The sequence below is a fragment of the Elephas maximus genome, chromosome 16, assembly GCF_024166365.1.
Source record: "Elephas maximus indicus isolate mEleMax1 chromosome 16, mEleMax1 primary haplotype, whole genome shotgun sequence".
NCBI classification, from domain to species: Eukaryota; Metazoa; Chordata; class Mammalia; order Proboscidea; family Elephantidae; genus Elephas; species Elephas maximus.
The window spans coordinates 56,624,570-56,645,246 of record NC_064834.1 but is presented as its reverse complement, the minus strand read 5'-3'; the positions used below and the strand labels follow the sequence as shown (position 1 = coordinate 56,645,246).

Sequence of the window (20,677 nt, the reverse complement as noted above, 5' to 3'; positions counted from 1 at the left end):
CAGAATTAAACAGAATAACATGTAGACATGCTGGACTTACATTCGCCACTAAACAAATGTGAGCTCCTTTTCTAACCATAATGACAATTCTTTCCATTTGTTGATTTGATTGATGGTTAAAATCGGTGGTGTGGTTAAGTGGAAAGAATATGCTAAAGAACTCTGGAAATAGGAAATTGCAGATTTCAAAATAGGTGAAGAGATTGAGAGTGGAGTAGCCAATCTCACTCCTTGAAACGAAGATATAAATGCTTGTGATCCCCTGGACGCTACATCTATCTTCCTGACCAGAAATCACACACTGCATCTAACCATACATGGCTCCTGGATAATTACACTCTGCAAGTGCCACCTTTCTGCAAAATATACCACTCAGCATGACACTGCAAGTCTCCCTTCTCATGTCCATGGAGAAATTAGTAATTAACGACAGCAGTCTTTCCCACTGAACCACAGTAACATAGCCTTCTATGCAGCTACTACGATTAACTCAGAGGTGATACACAAAATGAAATCAATTTGACACCCTTGAACTAGACATATTCCATCCATGTACTACCACTGGAAAGACAACACTTTATAATACATAGACAATTACAGAACACTTCTCTTCTGGAGCCCTAGCGGTGCAGTGGTTAAAAGCTTGACTCCTAACCAAAAGATCAACAGTTCGAATCTACCAGCTGCTCCTTGGTCACCCTATGGGGCAGTTCTACTCTGTCCTATAGAGTTGGAATTTGGCTTGACAGCAGTGGGTTCTGAGTCTCTGAGATTAAAGGAAAATATTCCTTGCTGTATTGGCTTAATAAGCAACAAGTATTGTAGTTTTCAAAGGTCTTTATGTGGTGAAAATTTTTTTTTACTAAACTGAAGGTGGTGGTTTGAGCCCACCTAGGCACAGCAGAGGAAAGGCCTGGTGATCTGCTTCCACAAGATTACAGCCAGCAAAACCCTATGAAGCAGTTCTAGTCTGCAACACACAGGGTAACCATGAGTCAGAATCGACTTAATGGGAATTTTTTTTTTCTCCTTTTATTGTAACTTTCATGGGTTCACTGGATACCCTTGACAAGAAAGAAGTCTTAATAATTTATTAGGGGCATGCACAGCAAAGTTCTAAATGTAGCATGGAGATTGCCATGCCAAAAGGATGGATGGACATCCTGAAAATAAAGAGCCCATGCCTGGAGTCTCTCTGTCTCTGCACAATTCTGAGAGGAGCAGAAGACACTGGGGAGTCATCAGCATTTGGATGGAAACTGACACTGTAAGAGGGATGCCATTACTCAAAGAGACGGTGGAAAGGGAAGGAAGAAAAGGAACATAGAAAGAGCTCTGAGAAAACACCCTATTTAAAAGATGATCAGAAGGAGTACCTGCATAGAAAAGTAAGATGACAATATCAAGGAAGCAAAGGGAGGAGAATGCTTCTAGAAAGAAGGGGCAGCTGAGAGATTCAAATGCTGCAGACAGGTCAAATAAGTTAATTATTGAGAGGTGTAGTCTGGATATAATTCAAAGTTATCTTTGATGTACTTGGCAAAAGCAATTTCCAGAGAGTGGCTGGGGTAAAAGTCAGTCTCAAGTAGGTTAAAGAGAGAGGCAAATGAGAGGATGGAGACAGTAAACATGGACAGCTCTCAATAAATTTCTGTTTATTCATGGACATATTTCAGATACTAACAGTAACTTCCCTATCAAGCTACTAAAATCATTATACCTACAGGAGACACACCCTAGCTACATGCTATTTAAAGAACCGCCATTAGTGCTGGCAATTGAAAACACTTTTACTTAAGATGCTGAAAGCATTTCAAGAAGATGTCTTTATTGGATTTCTTTGGAAAATTGTCTCTGGAACTCTTTCATTTTCTTTTAAACCCCTGTGTTATAAACGTGTCCCTACTGATGAAATTGCTATTTATTCAACATTCAAAATCTCTCCCATTAAGGCCAAATTAACATCATTTAAAATATCACCAAATAGCTTTTCTTTGAGTAATTACACTCTATTAATTTCTGCCTCAGGGAGTTTTTCCTTCAGAAGGATAACAATTTATAAGGGATAGAGTAGTCGAACCGGAAGGGCTTTTCTACCTCCCATGTTTGGTGTATAAAGCAGGATCTTAAATGAAGCATCAAAACCCAGGTCAGCTGGGGACCAAGATGCTTCAAGAAGTTACTGAAAAGTCCTGAAATTCCAGAACATATGCGATCACATGTATACCATTGGAAGTTGGTTTCTTGATAACCAGCACTGTGAAAGTTACACAGGAAGATTTTATCATGTATATGTGGCGATACATGAATTTAATCCATGGATAATTAAAAAATAAACTTGGGAAAAAAGCTTTAGTAATCTTTATGTGCTAGGCTTACAAAACCCCTTAAAAGAGGACGTGCATACACAAAATAGTGAGGCTGGTTTTTGCGTGTGGATTAGTCTCTTGATTCTTGCATTTTATCGGCCTTTGCAGCTTTCAAGGCATTTCAAAGCCATTATTATCTCCCTTGATCCTTACAACAACCTTCCAATTTAGGCAGGACTGAGTAGCATGATTCCATTTTACAGAGATGAGGAAATTCTCGTTTCGAGAGTCAAAGAGACTTGCTCGGCACTCCCTAGCTGGTAGGTGGCAGATCCCTGATGACAACTCAGGCCTTCAAGTTTGGGTTCTTTTCTTTCCCCACATCAAACCACTAGCTACTTGAATCATAAACTTCTTACGAGCAACGACTACATCTTCTACCTCTGCCATGCTCCGATGTACCCAACATACCACTAGGGGCTCATACAATATCTGTTAATAGGCTACCAATATTTTTTCATGGTTAATACTTCTGAAACATCTCCCAACACTTGAAACCAGCATTATTTTTCCGTGTTTATACACACTATACACAGCAACTTGTATCTAAGCTACCAACAGGCTTCACTGTAGTAATGCGATTACTCTAGAACTACGCTGACATGTGATATTCTCCACCCTCAGAAACCCTTCTTATAGAGAGGGCTTCTCTCTTGATTCCATCTACACAACACTGTTACTGTTAGCTGACGTTAAAGTCAGTCCCTCAACTCATGGTGCCCCCCTGCAAAATGGAGCTAAACACTGCCTGATCCTGTACCATCCCCATGATCCGCTGCAGATTGGACCACTGTGATCCACAGGGTTTCATTGGTTGATTTTTGGAAGTAGTTTGCCAGGCCTTTCTTCCAGGAGTTAAAGGGGCTTAGCATTTAGTCCATTAAGCAGTAGATACTACTTTGCCCACTTGTTATCTTTACCAAGGTTCAGGCAGTGACTCTTGGTTCTGGGGCTGTGTGGGTAGCTGTGGATGCTATAGGTTCAGGTAGCTAATCTCTCCTCCGGCCTGAATCTGTACAAACCCTCCCAGGCTCAGGTGGCCGCATGTATTTTTAGGGTTCCCACCTTTTCCCTGTGCTCAGCTCCTAAAAGCCACCTCTTTCTCCTGAGCATCCAAGTCACGGTGTAATCTCTCCCAGGGCAATACAAGGCTCAGTTAAAACTGCAGGAAATCCTTTGTTCCACGCAAAGGCAACAAAGATATCAGGGAGCGTGTGAAGAAGGATTTGGCAAAGTTGGGGTAGCTTTCCATCTTTCGAATGTTCTTTTTTCTCCCTGGTTCTGGCGTGCTTTATTTGTATCTTAAGTGTAGACCTGCTTTCTCTCTTGTATTTTAGATACTTGAAGATATGTCAGTATCATATTCTTTTTTCTTAATCTAATTCAATGCATGATAAAGCTTGATTCAATGAATTATCCCACCAAGGGCCACCTCCTGTCTCATGAAGGGAGAAGGGTAGGGCAGGGCTTCAGGGAGCCCCACACAGACACACAAATCACTTATGAAGGCACACTAAGCCCCTGGTCTTGTGTCTTCATCACACTCCCTAGTAACCAGGGTAAGAATCGTCTCACTGAAGGATTTTGCTGTCACCACTGCTGAACTACCTGTTCTCCCGGATAATCACTAGAAAAGCTACTCCATGAGAAGAAAAGACAGGATTTTTAACCATCTTGGCTCAGAACACAGAAACCAACTTACCGCTCTCCCCTGCCCCTATACAGGAAAGCTGGTTTCTCTTTTATCCATGTGGAACGGCACTTCAGTCAGACACTTCCCCCATTAAAACAAGAGCTCTTCTGGGAAGGATTAGCTCCTTTTGATTTCACTAGGAGACCCCAGGCCCTGGGCCCCCTGCGCAGAAAGGCCCTGACAGATTCACACATTTCACAGCTTTCTGTACATCTCCAACTCAGCTTCCCCAATGGTAAGCAATCAAACCCTAGGTCCCCTCATGCAAAACCATCAAGACGGCTAGTCAGCGTCTCTTTGTCAATAGAAAAATAAAAGATAAGGCAGGGCCTTTGGGATCTCTCTGAATTGTAGGGGCCGTGTGGGTAGTACACGGATTTTTCTATCATATATAAGATAAAAACACAAACAACCTTTAAGATTAAAAAAAAAAAAGGATATAGGACTTAAAATAATAACATTGTGTCCAGAAAAGGGAAATTATGACAGAGCATGGGAAGCATCTTTTAAAGAGGCTTTAAGAGATGAGGGAGAGGGTAGAAATTTCAAATATCACAGTGAGTTCATTATGAAAAGGGTATCCAGGTTTTTGGTTATTTAAATTGCACCCTCAGGAGTATATGCATTTGTTTATAATGACTCACTCATGGGTAAATACTCATGCATTAAATATATCACATTCCTTAGTATCCAGTGAAAGGATGTGGGCCTGGATCTCAAGCTTTGTTCCTAGTGCTTCACTGTCTACACACAGAAAAGGCAGACCATTGACCCACGCAGCCAGTGGTGCTAGGGCAAGGCAGTGGCTTTCAAACATTTCTTTGCAGTAAAATTCTTTCGCCAAATTAAAGAGTGTATGGAAACTCAATACATAAAGCAAAAAAAAAAAAAAAAAAGGTAAATTTGTTGTGTGTGAGGAGAAGCTAGGCAGCCTACAGAATACCTAGGTAGCACAAATGGTTAATGCGCTCACCTGCTAACCAAAAGGTTAGACGTTCGAGTTCATCCAGAGGTGTCTCGGAAGAAAGGCCTGGCAATCTACTTCTGAAAAATCAGCCACTGAAAACTCTACGGAGCACAGATCTACTCTGACACACGTGGGGTCACCATGAGTCACAACTGACTTGATGGCAACTGCTTAAGAGACCTGAGCTCCACCCTCCCAGACTCTCTCCATCATTTTTGATAGCTTCTGAGGCTTGTTCCCTGGGACCTTCAATTTAAAAACCATCACAAAGCACTGTTCAGCACACGAGGGTGGAAAAGTGTGAAAGGATAGACTGGTCTCCTCTCTGTGTAAGGTCTTTTCCCCTTGGAATTCCACGTCTTTGTTAGCACAAAAGCAAAATGAAAGATATACTTTAAGAAGTCAGAAAACGGAAGTGGATAAAATCCCTTAACGTCATAGAAAACTGAACCCACCAAAGCCCCTTATGCCTATCCTGCTCTTATTTAGCTTCTCCAACTGTAGGCACAAGAGAAAATCATCTGCCTCTACAAGGCTCCCCTTTAAAAGCCAAACTACTGAGCGACACAAGTGTCCTTTGGTGGAATGCATGATCCTGAGGTCCAGTTCCGCGTTAGGGCTACTCTGGAGATGCCACTGAGGGCCATGCTGGAGTCAAGCCTTGCTGCACCGCAGCTTCTTCTCCTCTCCTGAGACCAGTGTTTAGCAAAGACATAGCACTGCTACCTCCCCTGATGCCGTAGTATCTCGCTCAGATCCACATCCATGAGGTTTAAACCCCGGAGGGGAAGCTACTGTTGCTCTGAGGGCTTTCTGCTCTGACAAAAGCTTTCGGAGGCAACTTTATTTCAATGAACAAAACGAGGAATTCCTGCTTTTCTTTGCTTAAGAAGGAGATATTGTTCATTGCAACTCAAATCTTACCTTTTCCTTGAAGCCTTTAGCTCCCCCCAAGACAAAAGAAAATCTACACTGATTTCAGAAAATTATTTAAAAAGGCTTTCAATAAAATTAAAACACACACACAATTAAAACAAACAACAAACAAATGATAAAAGACAGCAGTCAAGAGATCAACAACGTCAAATGTGTAAAAGGGGGACGAAAAGGGAGAAGGGGAGAATAACAATACCATAAAGCTTAATGTAGGGAAGATGCTAAAATTGAAACAAAATTTAGTTCTGAGCTGTCTAGCAACCAAGATATAGAAGGGAACACAAATATCCTAGATTTAACTAAAAGAAATAGAAAAAGGCAATCTCTCCAGGAAAATTTTCTAACTTATTTTTTTTGCCATTTTGCTCCCCCTCCTACCCCTACTACAACTACTCCCACATCCACCTCAACTACCCCCACCCCTACCCCAACTACCCAGAGATAGTGAGGCTTCCAGTATGTATGCTTTCTCATTTCCTTAACTTTACCCATGCCTTCCCCTCTGCCTGAAATGCCCTTTCTTCTTTACCTAGCTAATGTGTACTTACTACTGAAGACTTGGTTCAGTGTCTCCCACTTCCAGGAAGCTTGTATTAACCCTTCCCCAGGGCAGGGTGAAGAGCTGCTCTTCCTGCCAAGAGTACCATGTGCTTTCACTAATACAACGTTCATAACACTACATTATAATTGTTTAGTCTGTGTTCCCCACTGGGCTGAATGTATTTTAATATATTTAAATGAATGAATATAAAAAGGACACTAAATAACATAATGGTAATTCCTGGACAGCAGTTTTATAAAAATGCAGAAAAATTCTACATATGGCCATTTCTTATGCAGTGAGCAATTGCCAATTACCCTAGGTTGTCTCATTGTTAGTTGGCGAGACAAGATTCCCTTGCTTGAAAAAGATAACTAACTACACTCTCTGAGAATAAGCACGGCGTCTTATCTTCCTTCTCAGTTCAGTTCAGTTCAACAAACATTTATTGAGTACCAGTCATTATGCTAAGTGCAGGGAAACAATGATAAATAAGACATAGTCCCAGTCCTGATAGAGTTTACAGACTTGACGGGAGAGACTTAACAGAAATGAGTAAGTAGTCAGCATATGGTCCAATGCCGACTGAGAATGTCAGGAAGACTTCCTGGGGGATGTTGCCTGATCTGACTCTTAAAGGTGCCTAGTAACAACAACAACATGCCTGGTAAAGGGACATTTTCCAAGCAGAAAACAAACTAGACAAAAACACATATGAGGCAAGAAATGACATGGTATGTGTAATGGAGATTAAATGGGGTTTATTCTTATGAAGGATAAAATACAATAATATAAAAGGTATATGCAAGAATGGCAGATAAGGAATTCACACAAGGCTTGGGGGCAGGTGGGACCTAGATCATAGAGGGCCTTGTAATTAATAGTAAGGAAATTAGATTTTATTCTACATGTGATGAGCAGCCACTAAGGGTAGGAGCATTGATTTTCATTTTAATCAAATTACTTTGGAAGTAGTGCTGGGAATAGATTTTGGGGGGGTATTAAATCTAGGAGCAAAAAAAAAAAAAAAAAAAATCAGTTAACAAGCTCTTGCAACAATTCAGAAAATACATGATAAACATTTACAAATGGTCTTAAATGGCCAAAAAATGATGGTACTTCCTTTTTATTCTCACATGTATCACCCTAGAGCAACAAGGAAAACAAGAAAGGGAAATGTAAACTCTATATTTAATAAAACTATAACCCAGGAACACAATTTATGTGAAAAGAAAGCCAAATGCTGTGAAGGACAAACAGGGTGAAGACAGGCACCAAGGCAAAAAATATCTATAGTGACAAATCTTAGATCAATCTAGAATAATACAGTTCTCCAAAGATGGCATTTCCCAAGGGGCAAAACTAACTATTGTTTAGAACTTAGGGAATGTGGTCCATGGATTGGCAGCGTAAGTGTTCCTGGAACTGAATGGCAACAAGGAGAAACTGGAGAGGCATGGCTGGATAGAGAAACAGCCATGTGGTACTGCCTTATGAAATGAATCCATTCACAGACATAACAATCTTGAGTTATACAGAACCTCACTGAGAACCAAGAAAGATTCTTTTTTTTTAAAATAATTTTTATTGAGCTTTAAGTGAACGTTTACAAATTAAGTCAGTCTGTCACATATAAGTTTATATACACCTTACTCCATACTCCCACTTACTCTCCCCCTAATGAGTCAGCCCTTCCAGTCTTTCCTTTCGTGACAATTTTGCCAGTTTCTAACCCTCTCTACCTTCCTATCTCCCCTCCAGACAGGAGATGCCAACACAGTCTCAAGTGTCCACCTGATCCAAGTAGCTCACTCCTCATCAGCATCTCTCTCCTACCCATTGTCCAGTCCCTTCCATGTCTGATGAGTTGTCTTCGGGAATGGTTCCTGTCCTGGGCCAACAGAAGGTTTGGGGACCATGACCGCCGGGATTCCTCCAGTCTCAGTCAGACCATTAAGTATGGTCTTTTTATGAGAATTTGGGGTCTGCATCCCACTGATCTCCTGCTCCTTCAGGGGTTCTCCAAGAAAGATTCTTGTTAAGCTAAAACAGAGCCCTGATCTATCAGCAAAATGAAATTCCTCAAATATACTGTCCACGAAGAGCTCACATCATTAAAAATGAGTAATAGTTAAAAATGCAGAGAGAAAAGAAAACGGCACAAAATTATAAAAATAAAACAGCAAAATAAAAGAGGGAAAAGGTCAGGAAAAACAAATAGCAAAATCCCTTCCACGGAGCAAATGAAAATTGTGGCCACATTGCTAAGAGTAAAAACAACGTGTGTAATGAGACAATTATATACATAAACGAAGAGTTCAAAGCAGAAATACAAGAGCTCAGGGAACGTATGCTGAGGCAAGCAAAAAAGGTAAAATATAAGCTGACAAAACTCATAAAAGCAGCAAAAAGGGGCCTACGCACTGTGAAATACTCATTCTAGGATAATGTGGGTAAGATTGCTCAATTTTATTTCATTTTTCTCAATAGGCTGGAGGGGTTAAAAAGGATTAGAGAAAGAACTAATGGTTCTCCTTTGCCTTTCATGTCTATTGGGCAGAGAGGCTCATATTTCAGGGGAAAAATTTATGCAGTATGACCAACCACAAGACATACACTAATATAAAGTAACTGATATTGAAATATAAAGGAAAGGGGACTTTGGGTGTGAAGGGTACAAAATAATAAGTAATAATAATAATAAAATAAAAAGTAAATCAAAACACCTGAAAGTGGAAAACATCAGAGTGGCCTCACACAGTAACACTCAACCATTTCATCCTGGAAGCTAATGGAGCAAAGACAATGACATAGATTTTACACGCTGACAAATGATATTACTGCATAAAAAGAAAAGGAAAACATCTTCTCAACATTCAAGAGTAAGCCCTGCTTGAAGGTATTATTAAAGAACAAGCTTTAGACAACCAAAAAATAAATGGGAGATCTACAGCAAAAGGCAAAGGTTGAATACATTTACCTGTAAAGCTAAATTTTTTAAAATCTGGGAATGATGATTCAGAGCAGAATGTAAATGCTCTAAATGACACAATTAGCAAAAATCGAGGCTGGGTAGAGGAGACAGATGGAAAATCATTAAAGTATACTATTTTTTTTTTTCACCTTTTCCCAGCCATGGTTTATGAATTATTTAAGTCTGACAGAACTATATTTTCAGGCAATAAGGTGAACACACTAGAAAATAATATAAATCAACCAAAACTGGGTGGTGGGGAGACTAAAAGGAGAGGGGAGGAAGACTTAACACATGGGTACATACTAATATTATGATTTCTCATAAGAGGAGATCAGTATATATTGTCCAAAAATCTAAGATTTAGTATCTTATATGAAACTATACTCATGAAGCTGATGGAACAAAATTCACATAACTCAAAATTATCCAAGAAACACAAAAGCAGGAAAGCAAACAGATTGTACAGTGATAATTAAAAAAGAAAAAAAAGCAATGATAACTGAAAACAGTATAAACCATCAGAACTAAGATACATCTCTCATATCACTCACTGCATACGGTAAAGCTCATCTGTAAGAAGGAAAGGACTCTCCCACTAAACGCTGGTGGCCAAATGATTTACAATCGCACTTACACCGTGGGTAGTGGTTTGCCTGCGAACTTATTGACATTCTTTTATTTCAATCTTAGCTAACTGATAATAGCAAGTAATAGCATTTAATTTGCATTTATTTGGTGATTAATGAAGTTAATGCTTTTCTCATACTTATCAGTCTTTTATATTATTTTGGGCATTATCTAGTCCATTGCTTCCCATCTCATTCATAGTAAAAGTTAAAGTTCTTAAATCAGGCTTCGAGGCCCTGTCGGATCTAGCACTCTGCTCCCTTTCTGGCCCTATCTCCAAATGCTCCTTCTTGGTCTTGTTTGCTGGTCCTTCTCATCTCTATGAATTCTAGATATTAAAGTACATTAGGGCCGAGAATTTAGATCATTTATCTATCTGTATTCACTTCCTGGATGACTTCAATTTTGTGGCTTAAAAATACTACATATATGTCCACATCCCTCAAATTTATACCTCTAGCCCAGACCTCCGACCATGCTGCCTGGCCTCCATTACCCCTGCTCCTGAAACCAGCCTCATATATCTAACTACCTACCCCATATGTCGGTGGGTATGGGGTTCAAAACAATGTACGGCCTGGCATACCTTGCTCCTTGTCCCTTCTGGCCACGCCACCCTCTCCCTGACTGACTGCTTAATGAGATATTGGCCAAATATCTAAGATTTAGTGCCTTATATGAGGCCTTTTCATGTCATCCTGAAAAATACGGCAATCGGTTTATACCCGATACTCACAATCTCTGCGTTATTTTTATCCATAGGACTTGTCATCATCTTATATACTTTATAGATGGATACAAAAATGATAGCAGATGATAGATCAGATAGAGAAAAAGCATTTATAAAATACTGTTTCCTAGCACTGTTTTAGTGCTTTATAAATAGAATTAACAAATGTGATCCTCACAGCAACCCACAAAGTAGGTACTACAATTATCCCCTTTTTACGAATGAATTAAGTGAGGCACACACATAGCTAAGTGTGGCAGGCCAGGGTCTGAATAAATGCTGGCCACTGGGCTGCAAACTATGTGTTCTTAACCACTACAATCACAGCCTTTCCTGTCTATGTGTATACGCGGGCATATATATCATACACATATATATCATTCTTGTCGCCCCCATTATAGGTCAAGTTCCATCAAGGCAGGGAGGTTGTTGTGTTCATTGTCTTATCTCCAGCACCTAGAACACCAGGCCTGGCAGCTAGTAGTCAATTGATAAAACTTTATTGAATAAATGAACCTCATATCCCTCTCAAACAAAAGAAAAACTGATGCCAATTAAAAGAAAAAACTTCTGAATTGCTTCTAGTATAATAAATAGAAAGGTTTCAGAATAGTTTAAAAAAAAAGAGTCTGGATAGTTGCCTGTAGAGTTATAAAAAACTTTATCAACACGAAGAAAAAATGAAAAAAAATCTGAACATTTTGAATTCTAAGTCATATTTTCTCAGAAACAATTTTGCAATCGCTGTCATTGTATACAGTATTAGCATTAACAAAAGAACAATCATGTGGGTAAATCCTTAAATCATCCCTCTGCTCCTACTTCAAAAATATTAACTAGAAAGAAAGATAATAAGGGCCTGAACCAGAACTTCAACGATGGATAATGAAACACTTGAGAAATGACTAAGGGTGACATTAGCAGAGGCTGTGGATTCATTTAATTTGGTAACATAGACTTCCAGGTGTCGACCTTGAGTGAACTGATAGAGTATAGAACCACCAACAGTGTCAGGCCCAAGAGAAATGTGTTGATTTCATTGTACTTGTGGAACTCCTATGTTGAGATGGCTATTAGATAGCTAAGTCTATAGTACCTGGGAGAGATCACAGTTCATTGACTGGAGAGTTACCGGACATGGAGATGGTACTCAGAGGCATGGGATCACCCAGGCAGTGAGTACTGGGTGTAAAACAGAAGGCCAAGAATAGTACCAAGTACAGTGTATTTTGTATTATATGTGTTCGATAAATTCTTGTGAATAAGAGAATGACAGGGTCACGGACCTGCCAAGATGTAGGGGAAACCAAATCCTGAGATTCTGGCTTTTAATGGAGTTGAGAAACACAAAAACTTTTCAAGCCACATAGATGTCCTCCCACAGGGGCTGGGGCCCTAGAGAGAGGGAGTGGCATCGCCCCCAGTTCCATAGCACCCCAACCTGGGGGAAAACATCCTGATTTTCCTAGCAGGCAGCTGACTTCACCTACGCATCCTCCCTCTACCACTGATGGGCCCTTCTGTACTTACCTGAATGAAGATATATTCATCCTGCACAACCAGGGAGCTGATGTCAATGGAACGAGCAAAGGGCCCAGTCCGAGTCGTCTCAGCACATTCCTGGATCCTGCAGGTGAGGTAGTGAGCATCTGAAATGGGACGGCAAGAGGACACTAAGACACAGGGGGAGGTGGTGGGCACAGCTCTTATCAGCATACAAAGCTCTACCTCATGGGGAATCAACGATGAAATTGCAAATAACACTAAGATTTCATTTTGTTGCCCATAAAAACAGTAATAATTTCAAAGAATGGAAGTATCTAGTTTAGGTCTAGAGGATTGCTATGAGTTGAAATCGACTCTACTACAACAGGCTTGCTTTTGGTTTTTTAATTCAATGCTACAACAATGGTCTTGGTTGTTTGGTTTGATTGGGAAAGGGGTAAACTGGTACAGCTTTTTGGAAGAAAAAATTTGAAATCCCTGTCAGAATTTTAAATGTGCATATTTTCTACCCAGGAATTCTAATTCAAGGGAAGTTTTCTAAAGAAATATTCATGTATTTTCAGAAAAACGCAAGGGCAAAGATGTTATTGTGACATTCTTCGTAACAGGGAAACACTGGAAACAGACCAAATGTCTATGAATTAAGGAGCATTTAAATAAGTGAAGTATATCCACCTTACAGAATACTATGCTGCAGTTAAGAGAATCAGATATATACACATGCGTCAACATGGCAATTTCTCTAAGACGCATTGTTCCGCAGCTAGTTTTATTATTTAGCACTATAATCTGCTCCCACAAAGATTACAGCCTAGGAAACCCTATAGGGTAGTTCTACTCTATTGTTGAGTTGATTCTGACTCATAGGCACAGGACAACATAGTATGATGGAAGTCCCTGGGTGGTGCAAACTGTTAACATGCTCAACTGCTAATCGAAAGGGTGAAGGTTCGAGTCCATCCAGAGGTGCCTCGGAAGAAAGGCCTGGGAATCTACTTTTGAAAAATCAGCCAGTGAAAACCCTACAGAACATAGTTCTACTCTGAAGGACACAGGGTCACCATGAGTCGGGATTGACTCAAGGGGAACTGGTAATACAGTAAAACCAGCGAAAGCCGGAAGCCGGGTTTAGGGCAGAAACCTGTCAGAGAAGGAAAACTCAAATACTTTCCACTAAAATGAGTGATAGAAAAGTGGTAAGACTGCATCCTGTGAGAGGCAGAAAACTTGCAAGACCCAGAAAAACAATGCAGTCCTGCCTAGTTTCGGCTCTCAGTTTTCAGTGTAGTATGATTCAGTTTATATTCAAATAAAACCTCGTCTTTGTCAATATTATAGGTTTGTGTCATATATGCACAGAAAAGAAAGGTTTAAAAGATACTCATAAAAATTAGCCATGATCACTTTTCAGGACAGGAGTGGATTAACGAAGCAGAGTTGAAGTGGGGCATTTGTGTTTCACAGGCCTTTATCGTTTTTACACGAAGAATGTATTCAATTATTATTTGTATGATCTTAAAAGTTTTTTTTTTTTTTAAAGATCTCAGCAACTGATCCCCCTGAAGCAACCCCCCAAAAATATGGCAGCAGCTGTAGCTGACCGAGGAATTCTTGACTCAGAAAGGCCTCTGACTATGTCACAGGCTGGTTCAAAAAAAAAAAAAAAAACATCTATTCAGTTAGTCGCTCCCTAAAGAAAACCTATAGGTGAGTCTCTGTGAAGAAGCCACTGAAGAACTTTGAGTAAACAACAGTTATTCATTTAATTGAGTTTAAAATAAATGGTCAAAACAAAAAGTAGAGAACAGTTCAAGATTAAAAGTAGAGAAATCTTTGCTATCACCTAAAATGGCAGCATTAGTACATGTATCTCTGTGATACAATTGTTACCTTGTATGTGTGTGTGTGCGTGTATGTGTGCACGTGTGTGCACAGGTGTCAGCGGGTATAGGAGGTACAGAGAGTATAGTGGAGGGGGCAGAGAAAAATAAAGGCACAAGATTTATTAAATAAGCAAAATGCTTACAACTACTGAATTTAAAACAAGGGTACTTCAAATTAGCCCTGTTTATCTTTTTAAGTAATTAATTAATTGATTCAACAAGTTATTTTGTTGGTGTCGGGCATGGTTTGGGTGGTTGGAATACAGTGGTAAATGAGACAGAGTTTCTCTAACAGTACCTGCTATACAGGAAGGAACTTATTCATATTATTGGTAGCTATCCATTACATTACAATTTTTTTTTAATCCATTACACACATTTATTTAAAAACACGATGCTAATCTAATAAATAGAACTCGGTAGGAAATGAATAAATGACTTCAATATTTGCTAAATAATTCTCCAATATCCATATTTGAATAAAGTCTATTTGCTTTGCTAACCCTAAGCCAAACATGTCCAACATTGATTCTATTCTCTCAGTCAACAATCTTATCATCTGTCCAGCGACTTGAGCTCCTTAACGTTGCTTTCTTCCTACACAATACAGTTGGTTTCTAAGCCTCAACGAGTCTGCCTCTGAAGTGTTTCCAGAGTATCTCTTCTTTTCTGCGGTACCCCTGCCACACGCCTGGGTCAAGTCCTTCTCATCTGCCTTTTCTGTTGTGTCTATCTCACAACTAGCATTCGTATGGATAATGGATTGGAACTAAACAGCCCTGAGGCAAGGAGTAAATCCCTCCCGACTTCAAAACCACCAACAGTTCCCAGTACCCTGGAATAAAGCCCAAATATCTTACTATAGAAGACCTTTTACTATACTGAACTCACATGCTAAAGCCTAAGGGACCAGGCAAATACTGCATATGTGTAAAATGAGCTGCAGGTAAGATGACAAATGTTGCCTTCCAGGTGCTCTCAGACTACGATGACGTGGAGAGCATTTGCCTCTGTAAAGAGCAACCTCTTCTCAGCTTTAGCTTATTGTTGACGTTCAAGAATATGACATTCTGAGATTGTAAATAAAACTAACAATTCCTATTTTTAACTATAAATTTTCTAATTTTAATGTATTGACAGCTAATTAAGTTTAAAATATGGGGCAGGCCGAACAAAACAAGCCAATAGTACAAAATAGGACCCAGGATCCACTAATTTCCCCTATCTGCTTTATACTTTAGTCCCTACCTACCTTTGCAGGGGAGAGACAGCCCTGCTCAACCCCATTTCCAAGACTAGCTGGTCACCATTCTCTAAGTGCTGCCTGCATTTCCCTTCTTCTTTAGCTTTGCTCGCAAAGAAAGCCAAGAATGGCTTGGCTTTCTGCTTCTAGCTGAGAAGAGAGGGGAAGGCAGGAAGCCCAGGTTGAGCTTTGGATCCCATTGCCTGTCTACCAGGAATACTCTCGGACCCACACAGCCTGAGTAATTTACTCCTAGAATAAAGCAGCAGGACACAACAAAAAGCTACAGAAAATACATGTAAAGAAACCACAAGCGCTGACGTGACAACCCACTTCCTTCTTGCCCGCGAGTGTCTCAGAAAGCTCCTAACGTTGGTAATCAAAGGTACACACGGGAGGACATCTGCTTATCCTCCCGTCCCCAGGCTTGTTTCCCCGGCCTATTTGCTCTTCACTGTCTGATCTGGACACGTTAAAAAAGAATTGTGACTATTCAAGGCCACTCCACACAAAATCAAAAGCTACCTACACCTTGGCCCGTGGCAGGTGCAGTATTATATCAACCTCGTCCTACTTTGTCGGCTTTTCCCTTGCTTGCCACTGCCTAGCATGGAATTCAAGGTCTGATTAAACAGGAAGGCAGCACTAAAATGAGTTTTTGAAATCCACTTAAAATTCAGAGGCCTTGCAGTCTTTAGCTGGACTTATACTTTGGACGTCTCAAAACTTTTGTTTTTCAAAGCACACAGACATGATAGTAAGCGCTACGGTACCCACTGTTGAGAACCCAAAGTGGAGGATGTGGGAAGAGTGAATTATCAGGCAGGCCTGGCAGAAGCAACTGAGGGTTGTGGGGGACTGTCGGTGCCCAGGGTAAGTGCAGACACCATTTGGCTCAAGCCTCCCATTTGCAAAAGGTCCCAGATATGGACTTTGGCCATTCCCACCAAATAAGTTTGGATACAGTGATGGAAATTCTATGATGGAACTGAAAAAAGATATTTACCATACAATTTGAAATCCCAAAACAGGCTTCTAACATGCATGGACTTTTTTTTTTTTCTTTAAAATAATACTAGATATCTGATAAAAATGAAAATGGCCCAGATATCTTGAACATATTGTGATACTGGGGAGCAAAGCCTATAGATGTAGAAAGCACTAAGTTCAAATCTCAGATCTGCTACTTACTAGTTGATTGCCCTCGGATAAGTAGCGGCAGTTTTTCATCTGTGAAGTGCTGGCAATTTAGTATTTGCCTCTGAGTACTGTCGTCAGGATTAAAAAAAAGTAAGATTAAATAAGATTATGCATGAAAAGTGCTTAGCGCAGTGGTGGGTACATTTGTTGTTGTTGTTGTTAGCTATGTTTTATCATGAAAATAGAAGGGAGGAGATTTAACTCTTGGCATCCTTCATATATTTAGTTAATAATAAGTAATGCTCCGTTTAAGGGCAGTGTTGGTTCAGTGGTAGAATTATCGCCTTTTTTTATGTGGGAGATCCAGGTTCGATTCCCCAATGCACCTCATGCATAGCCACTACTCCTGTATCAGTGGAGGCTTGTGTGTTGTTATGATGCTGAACAGATTTTGGAGGAGCTTCCAGACTAAGATGGACTAGGAAGAAAGGCTTGGTGATCTACTTGGTCAATGCAAACCCTATAGATCGTAACATCGTGGTCCCCTATGGACCCTATGGTGCATGGTTATTGCCATGAGTCAGGGTTGACTCAGTAACAGCCAACAACAACAATGTTCTGTCTTATTATGGAGAATCAAAGGGCCATCATATCACAGGTCCTACTAGTAAAGTTAAGGAGCCCTGGTGGCACGGAGGTTAAGAGCTCGGCTGCTAACCAAAAGGTCAGAGGTTCACATCTACCAGCTGCTCAGAGGAAGAAAGATGTGGCAATTTGCTTCCATAAAGATTTATAGCCTTGGAAACCCCATGGAGCAGTTCTGCTCTATCCTATAGGTTCACTATAAGTTGGAATCAACTCGATGGCAATGGACAACTAGTAAGGTCATGTTCTGGACTTACATCACTGTTTACTTTCTTTAAGTGCTAGTAGAGTTCAGACAAGAAAAAAGGTGTGCCTGAGCTGGAATAATCAAGGGGGCTTTCAAGGTGGAAGCAGTACTTGAGCTCAGCCTGGATGGGGAAGAGTGATGGGAATTTCTGAACAAGGAAGTGAAACTGCACATGGTCTTTTATGCAGGCGAAGATCAGGGAAGGCACTACATAATTACATGTTAATTGGTTGACTTTGATTAATCCTTATTCTTGAACTTCTATTTTCCATCATCTCCTTTGAAATAGCCTCAAATGGAACACTAGACAGACCAGATCAGAATGAAGATCTCATTTGGATTATCTCTGTAGCAAAACCAGAAAGAGAGTTCCCAAATACATGGGAATCACACTGCCCGCATGATTAATGTATTTCAAAACGTGAACTGTCTTTCTAATGTAATTTTAAGAGATGGTTCGGTCACTGCTCTGCTTACAAAAACGAAAAATCATGGCTTTGTTCCCTGTATCATGAAGAGAGTAACCTTGGAAATATCTGGCCCTGTTTCAAACTAGTTCTATTGCTGGAAGGATCTGGAAGGGTCCCCCAGGAAGAGAAAAACATATCCCAGGTAGGGCCTGCTTCTGTGCCTTCTCACCATGCATATGTTGGACCAAGATCTCCTGTGTTGGACCATGGTGAAAAGGGGTGGTCTCAGACTGATTCACTTGTTTTTTTATTGGGCCAAGTTTCATGAACTAGCAGTAGGTGTCAAATACAGTCTGTAATGTTAGGAAGCAGAGAATACAAGACATAGTTCTTGCCCTCAGAAGATTCCTGGGCCAATGAGGGAGTAAGGTGTTTACAAGTGAACATGCCTGGCACCTGTGCTAGAGTAGAAAATGTTCAGAGAGCCGAGGAATAGGGAAGGAGAGACCAAGGCACTCTGATAGCCTTCTTTTTCTTTCAAGGGGTTGCATTTCTGCCAGGAATTGTGTTGGGCTTAGGGAGAAAGCATCTAACTCTCTCCATTTAGCAAGGCAAGCTTTTCATCTATATCAACAAGTTTTACCTTAAACTCCAGAGTTGCTCGCTTTGCCAAATCTTTCCAAAACAGCACTTCCTATGGGAAGGAATACTGTTTTAGTCATCTTTGCTTCTCTCGGCAAGCTTTTATAAAGCCTCAGTAAACTCTAGTTAAATTGAATTAAATTACATTAAAAGCCTACACGTTTTTGTTATGTTGAATTATATTGTGACTTGTGACTATGTTTTGCCTTTGAGGTTATTAAATATTCAAACTATCCTATTTGTCATGCCTCTTGACACTGCAGAGGAAAAGAAAAAAACAAAAACTTCTCCAGATTCACTCAACTTCCATCCCTTTGGGTAATATACAGATTGTCAAAAATTGAAAAATTAAATTAAAATTGTGAACAAAAAGCAAATTCAGCTTTTCAGATTTTGTCTTAGAGAAATACCCAGGAGCTATTTATTTTAAATAATAACATTAACTCTCAAATGCAGAGAAGTAAAAACAAGCAGTTTCCAAGAAACTCTGCAAAGTTATTGAACTTCCATATGCCTCCCTTTTCTTGTTCAGGGAGTGGTATTAACCTATTTGCAGGCCTAAAGAAAGTTCAGTGGAAGGGATCTTCCTGCAAATGCCTAAATAATACTTGAGGGAGGTTGCTGTTGGGTGCCTTTGAGTTGATTCCAACTCATAGCAACTCTATAAGATAGAGCAGAACTGCCCCACAGGGTTTCCTAGGCTGTAATCGTTATGGGATCAGATCACTAGGTCTTTTCTCCCATGGAGCTGCTGGTGGGTTTGAACCACCAACCTTTCAGTTAGCAGCCAAGCACTTAACCATTACACCACCAGGGCTCCTGACCTGATGCATCAAAACAAAAGCCCATTGTCATCGAGTCGATTCCAACCCATAGTGACCCTATAGGACAGAGTAGAACTGCCCCATAGGGTTTCCAAGGAGCGGCTGGTGAATCTGAAGTGCCAATCTTTTGGTTAACAGCCGAGAGCTTAACCACTGCGCCACCAGGGCTCTAACTTGAGACACAGTAGGTACCAAAAACAAACAAAACAAGTCAGCTTTCATTCCTTCCTATTGGGTTTTTGGATTTAGAGTTTTTGTGCAACTTCGAACTGCCCATAAGAGAATTCCAGTGGTCCCTGCCTTCTTGTGACATAAGAAGGAATCTGGCGAAGTTATAGGCATTTAGAAATCATGGTGACCTTGAATAGCTTAGGAATCCTGATACTCTATTCAGGGCTCTTTCCACTCAACATGACAAATAAACCCCCCTGATTACTATAACTTGATGATAATAATGATAATAAGGATAGCATGAAGTGACATTTTTGAATGTTCACGCTGTCAGCTGGTATTCTAGAAACTACATGCATTAACTGATCTAATTTTTCCAGCAGCTCAATAAGGCATTACCATTATTGTCATTCCCATTTTGTAGATGAGGAAACTAAAGCACAAAGTGATTAAATAACTTGTCTAAGGTTCCACATCTCCAGGATGTATCAGAGCTGGGATCTGACTGAGGCCATTTGACATTAGAATCTGTGATCCTAACCATTGTGTATGTGAAACATGGAAAGACATCAGGCTGAGAATTAGAACAAAATCCACATTCCAGTTCACAGTCCCTGTCACTGGCTGTCTACATGACCTTGGGCGAGCTGTTACACATTTTGGTACCATTTGTAAAGTCATGCAATTTGAAAATCTCTCATCTGTTCTGTCTTCTTTTAAACTCTGGCAACATTTTATCAAAAACAATCCTTTATCTGCAATACATAAAGTGGATTTAAGTATACCTGTTCTAGTTGAACAGAAGGCAGGGGGTCTGAGTCCTTTTGACTTCTTTCTCTTTATCTTCATTTGGCTCTAAGGTCTTAGAGAGCTGCTAGAGCTCTGAGTTACAGACTTTGAAAACCACTCAATTAGTCAATGATCCAAGATTCTTTAAGAGCTAACATTCTATGCATCTTGAGCCTCCAGTTTAGGCTGGAAGGCCAATAGTTTCACCTTGTGGGCCAACTCCATTTGATTACTTATGACTGCCCAGGATGTTCTGTTAAAAAGTACCGGACTTTATCTTGGCTTATTGAGAAAGTGTACCAATTGATTAATGAGGGTCGATGATGGCATGGAGATG

The 20,677-nt window shown here is 40.2% G+C and overlaps 1 protein-coding gene across 1 annotated transcript in view; it reads right to left on the bottom strand.

Annotated features, from left to right (window-relative positions):
• SORCS3 (sortilin related VPS10 domain containing receptor 3) overlaps positions 1-20,677 on the bottom strand; it is a 673,703-nt gene that overhangs the window by 141,189 nt on the left and 511,837 nt on the right. The window contains exon 7 of the mRNA XM_049856137.1: positions 12,371-12,489. Within this exon, the coding sequence (XP_049712094.1) occupies positions 12,371-12,489 (119 nt within the window). The remainder of the gene's footprint in view (positions 1-12,370; positions 12,490-20,677) is intronic.